We start from the raw sequence: 20930 nt of genomic DNA, 5'->3' as shown, positions 1-20930 counted from the left end.
TGCAGAACAGATGACCAAGGCCACACGGCTTCTGCAGGCTCTGAGTTACCCATGAATAAGTCAGTGTCGTGGTCTCTAGGAGTTGGGGCAGCAGTTAAGGTGTTGCACTATTGAGGGTGTAGTCATTCAAGTGTCCTCATCGAAAACAAAACTAAAATCAGCTTCATTGATGATGGGCCGTTACCTTTTTTTTTTTTTTTAAATTCATTTATTTCTGGCTGTGTTGGGTCTTTGTTGCTGCACGCAGGCTTTCTCTAGTTGTGACGAACAGGGGCTATTCTTCGTTGCAGTGCGCAGGCTTCTCATCACGGTGGCTTCTCTTTCGCAGAGCACGGGCTCTAGGCGTGCGGGCTTCAGTAGTTGTGGCTCGCGGGCTCTAGAGCGCAGGCTCAGTGATTGTGGCACACGGGCTTAGTTGTTCTGTGGCATGTGGGATCTTCCCGGACCAGGGATCGAACCCATGTCCCCTGCATTGGCAGGCGGATTCTTAACCCACTGCACCACCAGGGAAGTCCTGGGCAGTTACCTTTGACCCTTGATGGTTGGCAGTGGGACAGCTGTAGTGCCCATAGGATGAATGGTGTGCGCCCTTCAGAAGAGGCGGCTGCCGAGGCCCCAGGTCTGTTTCACATTATGTTACATTAGTTGCATTTAGTAGCAGTGAAGGCATTTTTGGAATATTGTTTTGTGTTTATAAGACAAAAGACAGGCTTCCCTGGTGGCGCAGTGGTTAAGAATCCGCCTGCCGATGCAGGGGACACAGGTTCGAGCCCTGGTCCGGGAAGATCCCACGTGCCTTGGAGCAGCTACGCCCGAGTGCCACAGCTACTGAGCCTGCATGCCACGACTACTGAAGCCCATGGGCCTAGAGCCCGTGCTCTGTGACAAGAGAAGCCACCGTGATGAGAAGCCCGCACACCACAACGAAGAGTAGCCCCCGCTCACCACAACTAGAGGAAGCCCGCGTGCAGCAACGAAGACCCAACACAGCCAAAAATAAATAAATTAAAAAAAAAAAAGACAAAGCATCAACTGTCATACTTGAAAAAAATATTTCAAAGACTTACAGCTAACATCTTCCTTAGACAACTGTGTATTTGAAGTACCATCCTGTTATGCAAGCTCTGGTTCTTCCTATGTTGTAAAGAAACAGCTCACAGTTTACCAGCTGCTTTTCTTTTCTCCCTTTAGAAACGATGGGTTGCCATCCTCTCCCAAGATTATCCGACGCTTGCTTTCCACGCAAGTCTTACTAACTCCTTTGGCAAAGGAGCATTTATTCAGCTTCTGCGGCAGTTTGGAAAGGTATTGCGACCTGATCTGTCCCCCCTGGAGTTGGACAGCTGTGGGTTTGTGTGAGAATTTCTCTTCCCAGGGTGTGTCAGAGAGTTACCAGCCTCACCTTCCACACCTTCTCGGTAGTGAGGACGGTGTGTTCTGGAGATGTGAGCACTCACAGAGCCTCAGGGATTCTGAAGTACTCTGTAGCTCAGCCTGTACCCCCATCCCTGACCGACGTCGCTGCCCTTTCTGCCGTGCCCCTGGCACCGGACGGTCCACCCTCTGCTCGATGATGGCGACGGCCCCCTCCCCACAGCGTATCCCCACTCTGGGCTCCCGGGCTGTGCATTTCTCTTCCCTCTGCCTGGGAGGCACCCTGCTGAACCCCAGCCTCGGATCCCTGGTCAGATGCTAGTTCCTCAGGGAGGCCCTGAAAGCACGTGTTCTCGCAGCTTCATGTTCTGTACCTGCAACTTTGTATTTGTGTGTTCATTTAATCTTACCTGGCTTCTAACAAGGACACCTGTCCTCTGTCCCACCCTTCCCCACTTCCCAGAAGGAACTCGTCCAACTCATAGCTGTTACTTCTGGTGTTTTTTTCCATATTTTTTATATATGCTTATGAATCTGTTTCTTGATCTCACACCCCCCTCAGTTTTACGTATTTGTTAAGTTCCTACTATGGAAAATGAGGGTTAGGTTTCTTACCCCCGTCCTCCCTCTCCACTCCCTCTGTCCTTGTACGACATTTGGCTAAACTATTACTCATTTAGTGTTTAGGTTATTATGACTGAAGTGTCAGTCCTTGCTGATCCACAATGCTATGATTTTAATTCCTTTCTAATAGGACCTTCTGTTTTATCTGGTGTTAATTAGCTCCGTTTTATTTGTCACTGGCATATCACCAAATCCTCTGGTAGCGTGGGAACTTTCAGAGTGTCTGGCGCCTCCCTTCCAGGTGGACTGGCTGCTGCCCAGGCTGCTGCCGGGTCTTCCTGGGATTTCCTTTCCCCGTCCTCTGAATGGGGGATTGCCATGGCTGTTCCCTGTGTTGTCCTTGTTCACTGGATCCCTCTTCTTTCTTGGTTTACTCCTTCCTTTTGATGGAACCTGTTTTCCAAAAGCTTTCTGAAAAGGAGTGCTTAGAAGGAACATTTTTTGAGGCCTTGCATTCTGTAAATGTCTTCATCCTACCCTCACACCGTTTCTTAGAATGCTGAAGACACTACATTGCATTGTTTTCTGGCTTCCAATGTTGCCATTGAGAAATCTGAGACCGTTCGGACTCCTAATCCTTTGTGGCTGAGATCTTTTTGAAAAAAGTTCCTGCTCTACAGTGTCCCAATGATGTGCTTTAAGGTGGGTCTTTTATTGTTCAGTGAGCTAGGCATGGACGGGACTTTTAGTCCGTTATTTGTCCTATACTGTTTTTTGGAAACCACCCCACGCCATATGCCCCCATTCATCTCTGTTCTTGTTCAGGAATTCGTTTTTATGTCCTGGTTTAATTCTTGAATTTCCATTCTTTTTTTTCTGGCCTTGCCTCGCGGCTTGTGGGAGTTTAGTTCCCTTACCAGGGATGGAACCCGTGCCCCCTGCAGTGGAAGCGCAGAGTCCTAACCATTGGACCGCCAGGGAATTCCCGATTCTTGAATTTTCTTATCTTTTCTTTGTTTCAGTACATTTATGACATTTTACCCCGTTTTCTGGGAAGTTTCCTTGACTTGATCATTTAGCTGTTCTATCGCAAACTGTATTTTGCGTCTCACTTTTAATTTGTAATTTCTGAAAGCTCTTGTTTATGAATTGCCCTGCTCCCTTTTATAGCCTGTTCTTGTTTCACGGATGCACTGGCTTCTCTGTCTCTGAGAACAATGATAGTGGTATTTGGAAATTTTCCTCTACATTTTCGTACGTTGACACTGTTTCCTCCAAGTTGCTGTTTTTCTGTCTTTTCTAGTAGAGTCACACTTCAGATGTCTGGTTATTCTTGGTTCTCCACTCATTTAAGAGAGAGCCACCAAAAAAGGCTAGAGAGGCTTTATGCAGGGAGTGGGCTTGTTGAATGAGAGATTTCACTGTAGGTGACTGGGCAGAAACCCAGTGTTTGGTTGGGGGACACTCTAGATGTCAGTGTCTGTAGGGTGGGTTTTTTGTTTGTTTTTTGTTTGGGCCGCACTGCACGGCATGTGGGATCTTAGTTCCCCAACCAGGGATCGAGCCCGTGTACCCTGCAGTGGAAGCACGGTGTCCCAACCACTGGGCCACCAGGGAAGTCCCGTCTGTAGGTCTTTACTCCTGGGCCTGTGAGTTTCCCTAGAAAGGAGACTTCCTGTCTCCAGCTTGGGCGTATATAGACCTGGCTGCCAGGGTTCTGGGAACTCAGTGGGAGTAGGAGGCTGGGGTTGTACTATTCAATATTTAGACTTTCAACTAATCACTCTGGGAACACTTGCTTTCAGTTACTGTTATCTCTAAATCTAGGGTCCCTTTCAGGTCTGAAAATTAAAGAGATTTTCAGACATGCAGGGTTTCAAAAGAGTCATTGTCTCTCCTAAGGCTCTGGGGTAGAGAAGTTGGGCACCCATGCCAGGCGAGGGAGGGGAAGGAGAGGTGTGACTATTTCTACAGACGGTCCACTGGTCAGTCTTCTGGATTTCAGTCCCACCCTTAGAGGGGTCTGTACTGCTGATTCCCAAGGTCTTTCCTGATTCATTGGCAGTATATTTGCTGCATTTTTAGTTTTTCTACCTTTGCAGCCATGTAGCTTTCATATTTTGTAGTGGGGCCAAGTTAGATACTACTTTTTAACTGCTGGTCTTCTGTTAATATCACACATTAGTTTGTTCTGTCTCATCTCCAGCGCATGCTTTGGTTTTATGTGTTTGGCTCTATGGGTGTGTATGTGTTAATTCCCACGGCTGTGGTTCCAGAGGAGTTTGTGGAGGGAGCGAGGTGGGCAGGGATGTGCAGTCCACCGTCTCTAGTCAGAAGTCCCCATCCGTTTGTAGACTCTTCCTGAGCTCTGCCTCTTTGAGACTTTCACCCAGTGATCTAGTTTTTGAAGCTGCCTTTCTTTTCTTTTGTTGTTTACTTTTAGCAGTGAAAATGCAAAATATCTTGTGCAGAGGAGAGGAGGGATGGGTCGTGGGATTGCCGGTTGCTGCATCTGCTAAGGTTCTCTTCCCCGAAGACATTTTATCAGGGGATGGTGTTCTTCTAAATTGATGACTAACAAGCTATTTCTTCCTTTGTTTCTCAGCCTACGTACTTTTAACCTTAAAACATTCAACAGTAATTTCACGTGAGTGACCGAGGAGCTGACTCACCTCTGATTTCTTAAAGAGTATGTGTACGCAGCCCACTCAGACTATGCAGGTGGTGCGTGTCTGGGTTTTAAATCAAGTCGTAGCAATAGTTTTGTACTGTATTCTTTATGGTAGCAAAGTAACACAACCTGTTTGTCCCATGGGATGTTCACTCTGCGTGTATGTGGTGTGTATTCTTTTTTTTTGAACAGTTGCACACTGACAAGAAACAGATCAGCGTGGGGTTCATTGGCTATCCAAATGTTGGCAAGAGCTCTGTCATAAACACACTGCGCTCCAAGAAAGTTTGCAATGTGGCCCCCATTGCAGGTGAAACAAAGGTATGTCTGGCTCGAGGGGGTCTTATTTGCTTTGACTTACTTTACTTCCATGGAGGGTGATAATTCAGGACGTGGAGATGTCTCTCTGCTTCTCTTGGGTGAAGATCGCCGTTGGGAGTTTAGTCTCCATATAATAGTTGGCAACGTCCTGGAGCTGTTTCTGCCCTTTTTGATAAGACTAAGAGTACTTTGTGTGCCACTGCCTGACTTCGGCATTGTTCGGTATGTGCCGTTTGAGTCTGTTTTAAATGGTCACTCCAGCCTTTTGCTTTGATAAACAAAACTAACCCAAGAATATTTGGTGCCTGGGTTAAGAAAGAAAATTCAATTTTAGGGTAGATTCTGTTGGTTGGGGGTCCTACCCTGGAACACAGGGTATTTGGGGCGCACCATGGTTCTGCTGAAAGGAACAGGGGCCAAGCAGTATTAAGCTTCCAGGAGTACTTTTGAAAATCAGAAAAAGCTTTACTGGACATTATTGCACAATACTAGATGGAGATCCTGCCTCTGCATTATTTTTAGACCCTTAGCTGTTGGAAACTGTAGTTTATGCCTCGTGGAAGTGCCTCATGCGCGGCCCAAAGAGAGGAGCTTTGGAGCTTCATCACGCAGCAGGCTGCTCCTCTCTGACCGCTACCCCCCTCTCTAGTTTCTTGAGCATCAGGGGTTTGTGAAATCGCTTTCAGGGATTGACCTGGGGAAGTCTCTGCTTTTTAGGTCTGGCAGTATATTACCTTGATGCGCCGGATATTCCTTATCGACTGTCCCGGTGTGGTTTACCCCTCTGAGGACTCAGAGACGGACATTGTGCTGAAAGGAGTCGTGAGTATTTTGGTCCCGAGAGGCTCTTTTGTTTGCCTTTTGGGGCCAGCGTCCTGTGGGGAACTCTGGATACCTTTGCTTTTTACTCATTCAGCAGACAGTTTGGGGTCAGCCTGTCTGACCAAACTTGAGGAACATGACACTGAACAGGGCAGTCTCTCCATTCCACTTAAGCCTGTTTGAGAAGTTAGTGGAACCGTGGGCATATCTGGTCAATGTCATCCCACAAAAGAGTTTGTCGTTTACACACGGGCTCCAAAGGGAAGCAGGGCCTGTTTATGTTTAGAGATAATTCATCTTCATGGGTTTATGGGTTGAGTCATTTTGGAACTCGGTCATTTCCTCACTTGTTTCAGAAGACGACCGAGAGCTTTAAATGGTTCCACTTAACCTTAACCAGTGCTTCTGGCTATGCATCCTGTGCGGTTCCTCCCCTTCTTTCTTAAACTATTCCCTTCTCTTTGTGTCCTGGGATGGGTGGACTTTTAACCATTTCTGCAAGTCAGTAGCACGAAGGGTTCCAGTTTAAACTACTTGCGGAAGTCACACTGTCAGTTTGTGGTGAGCCGAGGTTAGAGCTGAGTTCTGGGCTCCGCGGCTGCGGTCGGCTGTCCATGGCGCTCCTTTCAGCCAACTGCATCTCGCCACCTCCAGGCCAAGCTCGTGCCAGGCCCCGCTTGCTTTGAGGCATTGAAACCTGTTTTCAGATATGGTTACAGAGAACACTGGGAACTTCACTCCTCCCATAATCAAGTTTGTAAGCAAGAGCTTTCCTGTGAACATTTAGGTTCAAGTTGAAAAAATTAAGACTCCTGAAGACCACATTGGTGCCGTACTTGAACGAGCAAAGCCACAATATATCAGCAAGACATACAAAATTGATTCTTGGGAGAACGCTGAGGACTTTCTTGAGAAGCTAGCTTTCCGAACAGGGAAGTTATTGAAGGTAAGCCAGGATTTGTGAGAATTCAGACTGGGACGTGCTGCAGGTGTGTGCGTGTGTGGTGTGGACCTTTTATATATGCATGTGTGAGCAGTATGAAGTGCGAAACTTGGCAGGTAGATGGTGCCAACTGGGACCACCGCCGTGCTTCCAAACCAGGGGGTGGTTTTGTTGTTTGAATTTAATTGGGCCTCTTCGTGCGACATTTCAGGGTGGAGAGCCTGACCTGCGGACTGTGGGGAAGATGGTCCTCAATGACTGGCAGAGGGGCCGGATTCCTTTCTTTGTCAAGCCGCCCAATGCAGAGCCCCCTGTAGCCCCCCAGGTAAGAGAAGGGTGGACCCCTCTCTCGGGAAGCATGGTTACTGACCTGGGTGTGGTGTGTCTTTGGACCACCGTCTTCTCCCTTTAGGGTAGAACTTTCAGCTGCAGTGTCTCCCATCCCAGGGTGCCACTGCTGTGACCTGGTGGGGGGGTGACCAGGAAGTAGATGTATGATAGAAGCCTGAGTGTAAATGCCAGTTTTCAGGGCCTTGAGAAAGGAGGGCTCATTAAATGTGAGTGCTCCTGTGGTTTTCGTGTCTTTTCTTCTGCTTGAAGAACAGGCATTTCCAAGATGCTTTTGTTTCGTGGACATTATGCCCAACCATGTGCCAGGAACTGGGAGCATAGGAATAACGAACGTGGTCCTTGCCCTCAAGAAGCTCGTGGTCAGGTGGGAAAGGAGAGTGGTACAGTGGATGCTCAGGGAAAGTCTATTTCTAGGGTCTTTGTCGGAACTCAGCCAAGTCTCTTGAAGAAGTGGCTTTAAGTTCTGCTTCCATGCTAGTCTTTTGGGTCCATATTTCTCTGGTTTTCTCTCACCGGGCTCCATTCCCAGAGTTTCCATTGTCAGCTATAAATTTCCAGTTTGAATATTTTCTCCAGCATTTCAAAATCAACATATCTGAAACTGATGTTACTCAACCTTTTCCCTTCTCCCCACTAAAACCACCAAACAACCAGTACCGCGGGACGAGGCCCTGCCTTCCTGCACGTATACACACACACGTACACACGCACGCATACACGTGCCAGTGGAAGAGTATTTGGTGTTTTCTGATACCAAATAGCCTTCATTTTTCCACACCTATTATGCAAGCCTCTGACACCAACTGGGTGTCCAGTAACTTCCAGAGTTAGTGCAGACCCCACAGGTTAAGTCCCACAAGACTACCCCAACTTCAGATGCCAGCTGCAGGTGGGGTTCTCAGGCTACCCACACTTCTGCCCAGCTGGCTACAAATGCAGAGGTTCCCAGGTTTGATAATTTGCTGAAAAGACTCACGGAACTCAGGAAAGTGGTTTGCTTATGACTACCGGTTTATTACAAAAGATACAAGTCAGGAACAGCCAAATGGAAGAGGTGCACAGGGCAAAGTATGGGGTAGAGGGTGGTGTGGAGTTTCCGTGCCCTCTCCAGGCAGGCCACCCTCCCAGCACGTCAGTGTGTTCACCAGCCCAGAAGCTCCCCAGAGCCCGTCCGTCCTTAAGGGTTTGTATGCAAGGTGTGTAAGTTCAGCCTTCATTATGTAGGCACGGTTGACCAGATCATCAGCCACTGGTGACTGAACTCAACCTCCAGCCCTCTCAGCAATTGCTCGGGCTCTCCGGTGTCCAGCCCCCAGTCTGAAGCTACGTCCCACCACAGTCATCTCATTAGCATAACTTTGGGGGAGAGGGGCTTATTACAAATAACAAAAGCAAGACACCCCTGTCTTAACCCAGGAGATTCCAAGGGTTTTAGGAGCTCTTGTGCCAGGAACTGGGGGTCAAGGACCAAATAAATGCGCACTTTTATCGTCCTGCAGGGAGACACGTAGTAAACAGATACGGATGTAACGTACTGATTGCTGTGAGGGAGGCTAAAGCAGGGTTAGGGGTTTGCGGGAGACAGAGCAGTGCCTCGTACGTGGGGTGGTCAGGGACGGCCTCTGAGGAAGTGGCCTTTGAGGGGGGGCCCTAGTGATGGGAGGCAGGAGCTCCGCAGGTGTCACGAGAGGCGAGCGTTGCAGGCATGGGGAGCAGCACGCGAGGCGGAGCGAGCCTGGTGTGTCATGGCTCCGGGAGGACGTGGCGGGCGGGCCACGTGGCTGTGGCCTCTGACCCAAAGAGGCCGCCCCTGCTCCCGTGTGGCCCTGCCTGGGAACGGCGGGCTTTCTCTAACTCTTCCTCCATGTCTAGTTGTTAACTTGAGATGGTCAGTGTCCGTCGTCCCCCGCCCCCGCTCCGGGATTCTCCTCCTTTCCTCTTTTTGGTGGTGGCAGCAACCCCCTTGAGAATCCGAAGGCTGAAATCCACCTTACCAGAAAAATGCACGGAAACGTACATACGAATTTGTATACAGTTTCCTGAACTTCATGGATTCCTGATGCAGTTAGTGCTTCGCGCAGCCACCTTTGCCTTTGGAAAATCCCTTGAGTTCTGCGAGCCTCAGTTGTGAGTGCACAATTGCGTCAGCTGCGTGAGGGCTCGCGCCGCCAGCCCATGCTCCCTCCACCCCTTCCCCGAAACAGGCCGCCTCCGGGCTCGTTCTGAGCTCCTAGGAGTTTCCCTCCTCTTTCCTCACACCTTCCTTCCTTCAAGGTGCCTCCTCAGTGCCTCTCTTCTGCCCTCACACTTTCTAAACTAGTGCTGCGATCGCCCTCAGCATTCAGCTGGGCCTTCATTCTTCTGTTATAGTGTGTGCTCATTTGGAATTACCCTTTTTCTTCTTTTTTTTTTGGCCATGCTGTGTGTGGGATCTTAGTTCTATGACCAGGGATTGAACCCGTGCCCCCTGCATTGGGAGCACGGAGTCTTAACCACTGGACGACCAGGGAAGTCCCAAGGTGTGTGCTCATTTGGGATGTGCTTTCTCAGCAGCCCCCATTCCTTGCAGTCCCCAGGAACAGTGTAGGGAACCTCCCCTGTCTACAGTGTAGAGTTGACTGGTTTTGATGGCTAAATACTCAGGGTTGGCACATCCTTTGGGACCGTAGCTGTATTCCTCTGATCCTTCCATGCTGGGTTCAGGGTTTAATGCACATTGACTTAAAAATAGATTAACAATATGACTCAGATGTGCATGCTTTTGACACTTGCCCTTAGTCCTGAGAAGAGGACTGCCTCATTTGAGAGCAAGGTATGGAAGTTCAGAAATTCAGCAGGGAACTCTGCTCGGTATTCTGTAATAACCTAAATGAGGAAATAACTGAAAAAGAATAGATACATATGTATGTGTAACTGACCCACTGTGCTGTATACCTGAAACTAACACAACATTGTTAACTATACTCCAATATAAAATAAAATTTAAAAAAGAGACTCAATTTTCATTTTCTGATTCCATTTCTCTCCCCACCCCACCCCTTTTTGGCCTGACTAGCTTCCATCCTCCTCATCTTTGGAAGTGGCCACAGAAACAGCCCAGAACAGCCCAGAAGAGGGCGTCACAGACACTGTAGGTGAGGAGTCGGAATCCATCACTGAGAAGGAAAAAGAGGAGCCCGGCCACGGTGGCGCCGATTCAGAAATGCAGCGGATTGTGGCGCGGGTCCGGCAGAACTTCGGCAAAATCAACGTCGTGCCTCAGTTTTCTGGGGATGACCTCGTTCCTCTGGAGATGTCTGATATTGACGAAGAGCTGGAGAGCCTTTCCGCGGAGAGGGAGGAGGAGGAGGAGGAGGAACAGGAGTACCAAGGAGACGAAGAGGAAGAGTCTTACGCAAAGTCCCAGGAAGAACACGCGGGAAGCAACACCAAGGCCGTTATTCAAGCCCTGGATGAGAAGATTGCTAAGTACCAGAGGTTTTTAAACAAAGCCAAAGCTAAGAAGTTTTCAGCAGTCAGGTAGCGTCCTCATCTCCTCACGAATTGCAGTTTGCTCATTCCTTTCCCAGAAACTTGCCGCGAGGATTGGAGCCAGTGTGTTTGTAGGGCAGGGGAAGGTATTGCCAGTTTTTAAAAGTGATCTGTACGTTTTTCAAATTCAACTGCCTGAAGTATGAGAAGCCTAGTATTGATAGTTCTGTCTTTTACAAATGCCCAGGAGCCGCCAAAACAATGTTGCTTCTACCGATGGTGTTAACCACGTGAAGGGGCAGCGGGGTTTCGTTAATCTGCGAGCTTGTCGTGGTCCCTGCGTCAGCGCCTGTGTGGGCAGCGGGGGGAATGTTGGACGGCTTCATTGCTCTACTCTTCCCCTTACAGAATATCCAAGGGACTGAGTCAAGTGGTTTTTGCAAAATCCGAAGAACAGAGAAGAACAGCTGAAGAAGACGTAGAAGATACAGGTACAGTTAAAATATTAAAATCATGTAGATGTGATTTGCATCTTTAGAACGTTGGGGAATCTAAGTTTAATCTCCAAAGTATCTCTTGTACTGTCATCCACACAGATATTTATCATATCTGGCAGGTAACCCTGGTTCCACTTACTATTTATCACACAAATTGGCTTTTCTTCTTTTTATTCTGCACGTGTCTTGGGGTTAAATGGGTGATTTGGGAAAATTCCTCTCAAGAGAGTACATTATGAACATTGTAATCTAAGGGTGGGTCCAAAGACAAATTTTTTTCTGGGGGTAGGATGGTTCATGTATTTATTCTTTATGTGGTTGGACTACTAGCTCCTACACTGAGTGTGTTTTCAAGACAAACGCAAACCCCGCCAAGGCCACTCAGCGCCCCCAGGTCTGGCAGCCTCCAGCCTCGTCCTGCTTTGCTCTGCTCTGCTCACCACACTCCCTTCACACTGGCCTCTGCCTTCCTTCTCCAGCACAACAAGCTCATTCCCACCTTAGGATTCAGACACATTTTGAATTTAAAAATTCCTGTTTCTTTCCTCTGTGTGTGCTTGTGTTTCGTTTCCAGCACCTACCAGAAAGGGAAAGAAGAGGAAGGCACAGAGGGAGGAGGAGCAGTCGAACAAAGCTCGCAGGACGCTTACATCTAAGGAAGTACGTGCTTTGGTCTGAAACGTCCCCCAGGTGTAGAGAGGGGAAGTCCATTTCCTAAGACTCACTCTTGCAGAAACTAATGGTCTAGAGCTGAAATCAAGAAACCCCAGTCCTGGGGCTTCCCTGGTGGCACAGTGGTTGAGAGTCCGCCTGCCGATGCAGGGGACACGGGTTCGTGCCCCGGTCCGGGAAGCTCCCACATGCCGCAGAGCGGCTGGACCCGTGAGCCATGGCCGCTGAGCCTGCGCGTCCGGAGCCTGTGCTCCGCAGCTGGAGAGGCCACAGCAGTGAGAGGCCCGCATACCGCTAAAAAAAAAAAAGAAACCCCAGTCCTAAGTGACCTAGTTAAGGTCAGTGAAACAGGATCAAGGAGTGGGCTGCTGCATGAAGGTCCTTGAGTTTATGTCTTGTTTTACGAATTCCTGGTCAGTATCCCCAAACATGTGGACTACTGTTTGGAAGAGTCCGCTGGGTTTATGTGGCCTCAGGGAAATGACACGTGAGGAGCAGAGCTGTGTAGGCAGACAGATCACCGCCTTCTGTGAAGTTCAGCTCTGTAACTGGGCCCTCCAGAGCTGGAGGGGGCCCTCTTCGGAGGTGGAGAGTGATCAGCCTTAGACCAGAGGACCACTTGTCGGGAGCTCAGGAGAAAAGATTCAAGTGTTGGATGAGGGTTGGACCAAATGACAATCTGTAACTTGGAGTGGCCACAAGTCACAATGGAAGTGCAGACTTGGGTCTGTGAGGTGAACTCTCCCTTGTTGGTGCTGCTTCCGGTAGTTGTGGGAGCAGCGTGGGAATAGAACACAGAGAAACAGAGGGGCCTGTTTTATGACTTTCACTGTTTGATTGTTTTTTTCCCCTCTTTGTGTGTGTGCGCCATTTTTTACAGCGGAGGCGAGAAGCACGGCAGCAACGATCCAGAAAAGTCGGTGTACGCTACTATGAAACACACAACGTGAAAAACAGGAACAGGAACAAAAAGAAGACCAGTGACTCAGAGGGGCAGAAACACAGACACAAGAAATTGAAACATAAGCAGTAACGTTTTAAAAGTTGTTTATTAAATTCTACAAAAATATGCAGTTAGAAACTCTGTTCGTTTTCTTCATGCCCAATTGGCATTTCGAAGGCCATGGGTGCATCTGTTCTGAGATTTGACAGTTGAAACCATTCACCAGTGCCAGTGAAAATAAAGATAAGCCCCTCACCCCCAAGGATCTCAGCGATGGGGTCCACTGGAACTTCGGACACTTGAATTAGTCCTGTGAGTTCCTCAAGCAAATGGAGATATCTGACAGAAACAGGCCTGAGGTCTAGAAAGTGTGGAGTGTGGTATTTCTTTTGTACTGGCAATGAGCAATTTAGAACAGAAGCTCTTTGGAATAGAACCGTAAAAAGAAGAAAATTTTAGGGATGTCGTGTGCAGAGCCTAGGCTTTAAAATACGAAGAAAAAGCCACAGCAACTTGTGTTGTCCATCGTTGAGTCTGCTAGGGGAACCTAACAGGCCACGAGTGCTGCACTGTCAAGGAGTCATGGGACTAGCACATCTCAGTGACCACAGTTCTTTCCCATGAAAATGACAGAGCACAGACAGGCCATTTTAGTGGAATCTGGGGATTAATTCCTCAGGACACCTGGATGAGGGTAAAAGCTGTGACTTCAAATTTGAGATTAGAGTGTAGAGGGCTTGTTTGACTCAGTGGAACACAGCTGTTCTTGTTGGACTGCAGTTCATCCAGTGAGCCTGGAAGCCCTGGCCGGGACGGGTATCCGACCCGAGCGCCTCTCCAAGAGAACGCTGAGCACTTGAGGCCTTCTAACCGAGGGGAGGTGTTAGCGCCTTCTTAGTCGCGCTAGTTGTGAAGTGTGACTGAAGGATGGCACTCATGGAGCTGCTGCTGTGCGCTGGAATGAAGGGTTTATGTCACTAATTAAGTCTCCTGGGTCTGAAATCAGAAGACTCCTGAGCCTCCAGACTGAGTTTAGATTATGAGGAACAGTAAAATGCAGTTGTCTCCAGGCCATGGCCGTCATGAATAATTAGAACTGAGAGTGAGGTCTGGGCTAGCCAGGCTGTAGGGTTGGCGTTTGATTGTCTGCAGAGCAAGGTGAACAAATCAGTGCTGGGGGAGGAGCCGAGGTCCAGGCAGCTCACAGTGGACACCGTGAACTGTATTTCTTTCCAGCACGTGTTTACGTTCTCGAAACCCATGGGTTTGACCCTGCCATTGCCTCCTACCCAGGCAGTCCAAAACTAAGGAGGATGGGGTCCAGTGACTTGGCAAGCGGGGATAAGATAATACGGTATAAACCGAAAACTCCAAAATGAGGTGCTAGAACTGCACTGGAGTAGGGATGATGAAAAGACATCAAATAAGGGCAAGACTGAGGCCAGAGGAGCCCGGGTTAAGGGACAAGATGAATTGCGGGGCAGAGAAGCAGCTTCGTGTGGCTGGAAATAGGTGACAGTATGGAGTGACAGTGAGAGAGGAGCTGCTCCACCTGAGAGGGATACAGCCGAAAGGGGTGAATTCTGAGTCTCACCGTTGGAGTTGGCAAATCCCAAGGTTGGCCACGTAGAGACTTCCTGGGCCACACTGCCTTCTGTCGTCCAGCCCGGAGCCTGGCTGCCAGACCGTAGGTGTCGCACCACACTGGGGCGGTGGTGGGGCTTCTGACAAATACGTAGGTGGGACCAGGGGCGGGGTATGGCTTCACTCAGGAAGCTTTTTATTACAAAGGGCTTATGATGGGGTAGTAGTGCTTGCTGAGACCCATATGGAAATTATCACTTCTTTGGTGCAATAATGCCTTCCAGTTGGGCCTGAAAAACAAAACCAAACTCCGTTAATATTTGAAACTTGCAGCCTAACACAAATAGCTGAGAGGTGATAAAAGTCTCCGGGAAGAGTAATCCAAATGCTGCCACCCCAAGTGTTTTTCCCTTCATTCCCAGCTCCGTATTTTCTAGATGAGCTGGTCTCTGGCTTGGCATTCAGTCTTGCTGCATTAGGAGAAATCAGAGCTGTCCTGGTTTCCATACAATAGCTGCTCAGTGTGCAATATAAGGCATTGAAAAGGAAATTGAATAAAAGGTGTTGAAATAGTGGCTTTTCAAGGCTCAGATTTCAAGCCTGAGCACGTCTGCTAAGTTAAGCGTTTGGCTCTCTGGTTTGGGAGCCTGGGAGCTCTGTGCTGGGACAAGAGGTTTTGGAAACAGCAGATTTTCAGCCACTGAGACAACCTGATACCCAATTAGAGAAAACTGCCACCAGTGAGTAGGGAGCTGTCCATCTTGTATGTAAAGCTTCAGGCACTTGGGAGTTATTTACTCTGCTCCTCCGGCAGCCAGTAAAATAATTCACTGTCACGGTGTGTGAACAGATCTCTAAGTAGGTCTATTCTGCGGACTGCAAACACTGCTTTATTTGCAGTGCAGCTTTGAGCCAATAAAAATAACTCACTTCTAAAGAGTCCTTCACCCTGGGGATTCCAAGGTTGCTTGTAAATGTTAGAAAGATGCCGAGGTATTCTGCTTTGCTCTTGCCGCCAATACCATAGGAGGAACTTGAGCTTATGATAAAAGAATATGGCAGATAAGGGAGGCAGCTTCAGAGACTGCTAAGTAAACAGATTCACATCTGGCTGTGAAAGTTTCTTTGTTTTGTTTAAACTCAGCAACAAGAAAATCTATGTCATCCTCCACTAGCAATTAACACAAGCCCTTCTTTATCTCAAATGCCTGGCCTTGGCTTGTAGTACCAACAAGCCTGCCAATCACAAGAATGTAAGCTTCTATAAAACTAGGGAGGAAAAGGAGATACATCTAGGGGCCCCTCCTGGCCAGGGCCATGGGAGACAGCCACTGAACGTCAATAGGCCATATATCTAGAGCAGTGGTTCTCAAACTTTGGCAAACATCAGAATGGAGAATGTTGCCCCATGCAGTGATTCTGCGCACCTTCACCATTTGTTGGTAAAAAAAAAACTATATTTTACTCTTTTCTGCGAAGTTTGAATCCTGTTTTATCTCATTATAATTAACACTTGTTTCTGCAAGATTCGCAAAATGATGACAATTGATGAAGTTCTGTAATGGGCACATGGATGTGTATTGCATTATTCTACTTTGTGTTTCAAAATTCTCATAATAAAAGGTTAAAAAAAAATCACCTGGAGACCTTGTTAGAATGGCTTGCTGGACCCAAGCCCAAAGTTTCTGATTCAGTAGCTCTGGGCTGGGCCCAATGATTTGTATTTCTGAAAGTTGCGGTGATGAGGATGATGCTGGTTTGGGGCCCAACCCTCTGAGAACCTTTGGACCAGACAGAGAGCCTGGAGCTTCTGAAGCCTGGCCCCCAGCCCAGCCCTTTTCACTAGTCCCCCTCCCTCCCTCCGTCCCTTCAGCTCAGTTGGACAAAAGTATACCATCAGCAAAAGGGCTTTGATGAAAAGTGCCTACAGCTGAGTTCCTCTGCCCACACACCTCGGGAAGGTTCCCGATTTGAAATGGTTCTTCCCTCTCGAAGGGCCTTCCCAGCCCGCCCCGAATGCAGCGCCTCAGAGGGAACTGCAGGTAGGAAAGCACTCCCAGAAAGCCGGCTGGAGAGACTCAGCCCACTCCAAGAAGTCTCCAAAGCGCCAGCTGCCATGGGACAGACGTCCCGCTTCTTGACATAGCCACCTCTCCCGGACGACAGGCAACTTTTATCCAAGGGGAAAAAAATCCTCCGCTGGAGAGCCAGAGCTGAGAATACAGCCTCTCTTCAGAGCCGGATGGAGATGGACAGAGAATCTGGGAAATGATCCCTCACCTCTCCCCAAAAGAGCTTCCTTTACTCCTTGGCAGTATTGAAAGTCAGTGTAGGACAAGGAACCAAATGCTTGGCCTGCTCGGCTGGCAGGGCCAGGGGCGGGGGCGGGGATGGGGGTGGCAGGAGCTCCACCTGGGCCTGGGCGTCGATTACCTTCAGCTGCTGATTAGTCCGCTTCAGGAACTGAATCTCTTCTTTGTGCTTCGTCTCCTCCACCTGTCTCCTCTCACTCTCCCGCTTCTCGATGGCCTCACATTTTGCCTTCTGCTCGTTCACTTGCCTCTCCAAATCTCGCTTTTCCGTTTCTAATTCTGCAATCTGAGGACAGAATCCCCAGTCATGCTGGGACGTCGCCAAGTGGACGGGGCGGTGTGAGTGCCTGGGTGAAGGGGACCTGGGACACAGCTGTCCAACCCCAGGCATTGCCAGGGTCTGTACTGCCACCCAGTGGGAGGTCAGTGACTGGCAGGGCATGTCCAAGGGGAGACAACTCTGCCACGACCGGACTGGCTGTGACACTGAACCAAAGGGTCCTCACTAAGGTGATGGGAGAGCACCTAGGAGGCCGGAATTTGGTGCTGGAATGACGAGCTGTGGCCCTGAGATTGACAGAAGAGTCGAAGAGGGCCAAAGTCTCACTTTCTTCTCCATGTCTGACTTCCCCTGCTCGGCCTGCAGCGCCTTCCTCATGCCAAATGCCACGCTGCTCTCATACAGGGTCTGGTAGGCAGCAATGGTCATGCGGATCTCGTCCCGGACTCGCAGCAGCAGCAGCCCTCGCTCCGCACAGCTGATGGTAACCTCACGGATCAGTTCATCTGCCAAGGCACACGTGGCGAGGTCGGGGAAGGCAGGCAGGCGGGGAAATGCACCGCACCTACTGCGAACCACCTTCCTACCGGGAAGTCGGAAGGGCACTAGGGTATGTCCTCACCTGGAGACAGGCCTCAGGGAGGGGCCTTGCCATGCAGCCACTGCTCTGAACTTGGCACTTGGGAGTACAGGCCATCAGCAAGCCTGGTTTGGCCAGTGCAGAGGCAGACAAGAGCCCAGGTTTGTCTGCAGCCGTGGGGGCCCTCTCTCCCACCGTTAGGCAGAAACTGGGTGCTAGTCAAAGAATTCTGACTTTTTCAATATAAACGTGGTGGCTGTTTTAAAGCAGCTGGAAGCTCCTATGTGGCCCCTTGGCTGGACTGGTTTGGGGCTGGAAACAGCAGGGTCTAGAGCTTGCCCACCCATCTCCTCCATAAATGCCGACTGGGAGGGCAAACCAGAATCACACTCAGACTGAAGGGAGCCCGCTAGCCCCGTGCAGCTGCCTCAGGGTTTGGATGCGGTTTGCATGTCTGAGTCCACACAGGCTGGTGAGACTAGACCGAGGGCCAGTCATCTGACACCAGCACCCGAGGAGGGAGATCTCAAATCCCTGCGTCTGTCGGGTCACAACAAATCACCCTGAAATATTTTTCTGGACCAAGGCCTAATGTTGATGGATGGATATAAATATAGAACATTAAATTTTTCTGATTAAAAAAATAACATATTGGGACTTCCCTGGTGGTCCCACGCTTCCACTCCAGAGGGTGCGGGTTCAATCCCTGGTCGGGGAACTAAGATCCAGCAGGTCGTCAGGAACACGGTGACTGACAAGGGTGGGTGCGGGACTGGTAAGAGAGGTGGGCTGGGAGGGGGAAGAGGGCACAGTTAGCAGTTCCTGGGTGGGGCAGGTGGGGGGAGACAGACATTCCAGGATGGGGCAGGCTTCAGCTGCAGGGGACTCAGGGCCTGGATTTGTGCGAAGGGAAGGGAAGGAGGCAGTAGAGGGTGGTGTAGCTTCCCTCGAGGACCACTCACCGAAACACTGCGAGTACAGCTCCCGGCGCACCGGGCAGATGCCAGTCTCCCGGGCCTGCCGCTGCTGCAGCTTCAGGTCCAGCTGCTCCTGGAGGTGTACCACATCCATCCTGGTGCTGGGGGCGCTGGACACCTGCTGGATCCATAGCTGCGTGTCCTCCACCCACTCCCTGCGGGACAGACACAGCCAGGCTGAGCGCACCCCATCCACCAGACAGGGTCCTCAGGATGTGAGCAGAGATGGCCCTTTGCGCTCTCTGCCTGAGATGAGTGAGGGGCGGTTCTGTCCCCGACCCACCAGAATCCTCCATCTCTTTCTCCCTTGATGAGTGTGTGACTCCAAAGCCACACCCACTGTGCCACCTCCACGGGGCCCCTATCTTGGGGCTAGGCTACCTTCATTCTCCCACGACCCTCTGTGAAGTCGTCAGCCACGGTCCAGATCTTACACTCCTAACATGTTGAGGGCAGACTGATGGTGGTTGTTGCTTGATCTGAACGGAAGGCCCAGTGGAAATTCCCACTGACTTGTGAGTAGGAGACACAGGGGACTATAAACCTTGTGCCAGCCAGAAAGAGGTGAATGGTGCTCGCTTCATCAGCACATATACTAAAATCAGAAATAGGTGAATGTATGTATTGGGGGTGTGTACCTATATGGGCCCCCCCTAGTGAACCTTGTGTCAGAGACACAGCCAGGTCTGGAATCACGAGGGGGGGCCTGAGGGCAGAACCACCATGAGGGAGAGGATTCCATGCATTGTTGAAAAGCAAGCAAATGAAAAACACCCTCCCCTCCTTTGACCTCCATTTCAGAGGAGATTGCAGTCTGGCTTTTACTGTTTCCCCTTTTCATCATAACTTTAAAAACTGCTGTCAACTTATTACATAAAAACAGTTGAAAGGCACTGTGATCACAATGATCTTTGTGGCTGCAGCAGAAAGAAGCAGGGTAAGGGGATGGTGAAGAAGGGAGCTCTCCTTTTAGAAAGGAGTCTGAAGGAAGGCCTCCTAGAGGACTCAGGACTCCGCACTCCCAATGCAGGGGGCCCGGGTTCAATCCCTGGGAGCTGGATCCCACACACATGCTGCAACTGGGAGTTCACATGCCACAACTGAGGAGCCTGCCTGCCGCAACTAAGACTCAGCACAACCAAATAAATAAATTAAAAAAAAAATAGATGGTGGAAGCAGAGTAAAAAGCAGTCAGATTTGGAAAATAATTTGAAGGGAAAGCCAAAAGAATGTGATGAAGGACAGGACATGTGATGTGAGAGATCAAAGGGAATGAAAGGTGGCCTGTGCCCCTAATGGAAAAGGAGAAGACTGAGAATGAGCTGGTTGGGGGAAGGAAGATATTATGATTTAGTTTGGACATGTTGAGTTTGAGATGTCTATTAGACATCTTCATGAAGGTAACGAGGAAGTAGTAGAATATATAGGTCTGGAGTTTAGGGGAGAGGACAGGGCTGCAGAAAGACCTGTGGGAGAAATCAGCATATAAGTGATGTTTAAAGCCATAAGCCTGGGTGAGAGGACTCAGGAAATGATGGTAGATAGAGAAGAGGTCTCCCCGCTACCCACATTCCCAGGATCTAGCCATGTGTAAGCCCTAGAAACTCTAGGATGCTGGGAGGAAATCTCAGTCAGAAACAGAGACAAGGTGCCTCCTCTCACATCCCCAAGTTCAGGGATGCAAAAGCCTGGGCCTCCTCCCAGCCACTGCTTTTTTACCTCGGGGGCAGGATGGCATTCAAGATTTCTTCTGCCTGCTTTGTAGGATCTGGGACACCGGAAGTTGAGGGGAGCTTGGTCTTCGGTGGCTGTGGGACGGGACCTGAGGGTCCGGGCTGCTGAGGGCTGACTTTCAGTGGCCGAGCCTGAGAGGGAGGGACAAGTTGGGGCAGGAGGTGATTCAGACACTCAGCTCCACACACCCTGGCCCCCTGGGTTGCTCCAGCTCTCCTGCACATCCCTCCCCTCTTCCCAGCTCACTTTCCCCCGTCTTCTCAGCCAAAGTTATGTTTCAGAGCTGAAGGAGGCCACAAAGAATCTCTGGTTCCACCCCAACCTAATGCTTGTATCTTCTTGAAGAAATGTTTCTGGCACAGCTGCTCAGGCCTCTGCTCTAGTGATGGGGCAATCACTCCCAGATCTATTCTTGGGGCTACCGTGAAAAAGGGTGAGCCCCATCCATCTCCCTGTGACTTTCTTCCCCATCCTAAATCTGCCCTTTGGGGTCACCCAACATCTGGGCTTCTTGTATCGCTCTCCCACCCTCCTTCTCCGGTCCCAATTCCCTTTACTCCCAGTCACTGCAGCCTCTGTCCCTCGGGACTCCCGATCCTCAAGGCAGGGATCGGTCTTTCCCCATCGGAGCTTCGTGCACCCCCACCTTCTGAGACCCGTCCTTACTTTGGGGCTCCGTTTCTCCTTGTTCCGGCTCACCAACACCGGGGTGTCATACTTGAGCAGAGAGTCCGCGGGGGGAATCATGGCGGCGGCGGGAGTAGTAGCCCTGCTGCGACCCTCCAGTTAGGGCCTTGTTTGCCGTCGCCATAGAAACCTCCCCCCGCCCTCATG

General features: G+C 49.9%; 2 protein-coding genes across 2 annotated transcripts in view; one reads left to right on the top strand and one right to left on the bottom strand.

The window, feature by feature from the left end:
* Nucleotides 1-12755, top strand: part of GNL2 (G protein nucleolar 2) — a 25664-nt gene extending 12909 nt beyond the window's left edge. Inside the window, exons 8-16 of the mRNA XM_067725538.1 lie at nt 1192-1305; nt 4802-4930; nt 5648-5752; nt 6540-6698; nt 6907-7020; nt 10102-10565; nt 10926-11008; nt 11589-11674; nt 12567-12755. Of these exons, the coding sequence (XP_067581639.1) occupies nt 1192-1305; nt 4802-4930; nt 5648-5752; nt 6540-6698; nt 6907-7020; nt 10102-10565; nt 10926-11008; nt 11589-11674; nt 12567-12719 (1407 nt within the window). The 3' untranslated portion in view covers nt 12720-12755. The remainder of the gene's footprint in view (nt 1-1191; nt 1306-4801; nt 4931-5647; nt 5753-6539; nt 6699-6906; nt 7021-10101; nt 10566-10925; nt 11009-11588; nt 11675-12566) is intronic.
* On the bottom strand, nt 12747-20930 carry DNALI1 (dynein axonemal light intermediate chain 1). The gene is made up of 6 exons (XM_067725539.1): nt 20763-20930; nt 20082-20227; nt 18348-18517; nt 17133-17311; nt 16647-16811; nt 12747-14503 (listed from the first exon to the last, which is right to left on the bottom strand). Exons 1-6 carry the CDS (start codon nt 20841-20843, stop codon nt 14468-14470), a joined length of 777 nt encoding a protein of 258 aa, XP_067581640.1. The 5' UTR covers nt 20844-20930; the 3' UTR covers nt 12747-14467.

Source organism: Pseudorca crassidens, chromosome 2 (assembly GCF_039906515.1).
Source record: "Pseudorca crassidens isolate mPseCra1 chromosome 2, mPseCra1.hap1, whole genome shotgun sequence".
NCBI classification, from domain to species: Eukaryota; Metazoa; Chordata; class Mammalia; order Artiodactyla; family Delphinidae; genus Pseudorca; species Pseudorca crassidens.
The sequence above is the reverse complement of the archived record's forward strand: the minus strand, read 5'-3'. Positions and strand labels throughout refer to the sequence as shown.

What these genes read in the sequence shown, in the direction of transcription:
- DNALI1 (XM_067725539.1), bottom strand. Translation starts at nt 20,843, where the DNA reads ATGATTCCCCCCGCGGACTCTCTGCTCAAGTATGACACCCCGGTGTTG. An exon ending in GCTGTACTCGCAGTGTTTCG is followed by an intron (nt 17,312 to 18,347) that starts GTGAGTGGTCCT and finishes GTGCCTTGGCAG; the next exon opens with ATGAACTGATCCGTGAGGTT. An exon ending in GGACTAATCAGCAGCTGAAG is followed by an intron (nt 14,504 to 16,646) that starts GTAATCGACGCC and finishes TTTGTTTTTCAG; the next exon opens with GCCCAACTGGAAGGCATTAT.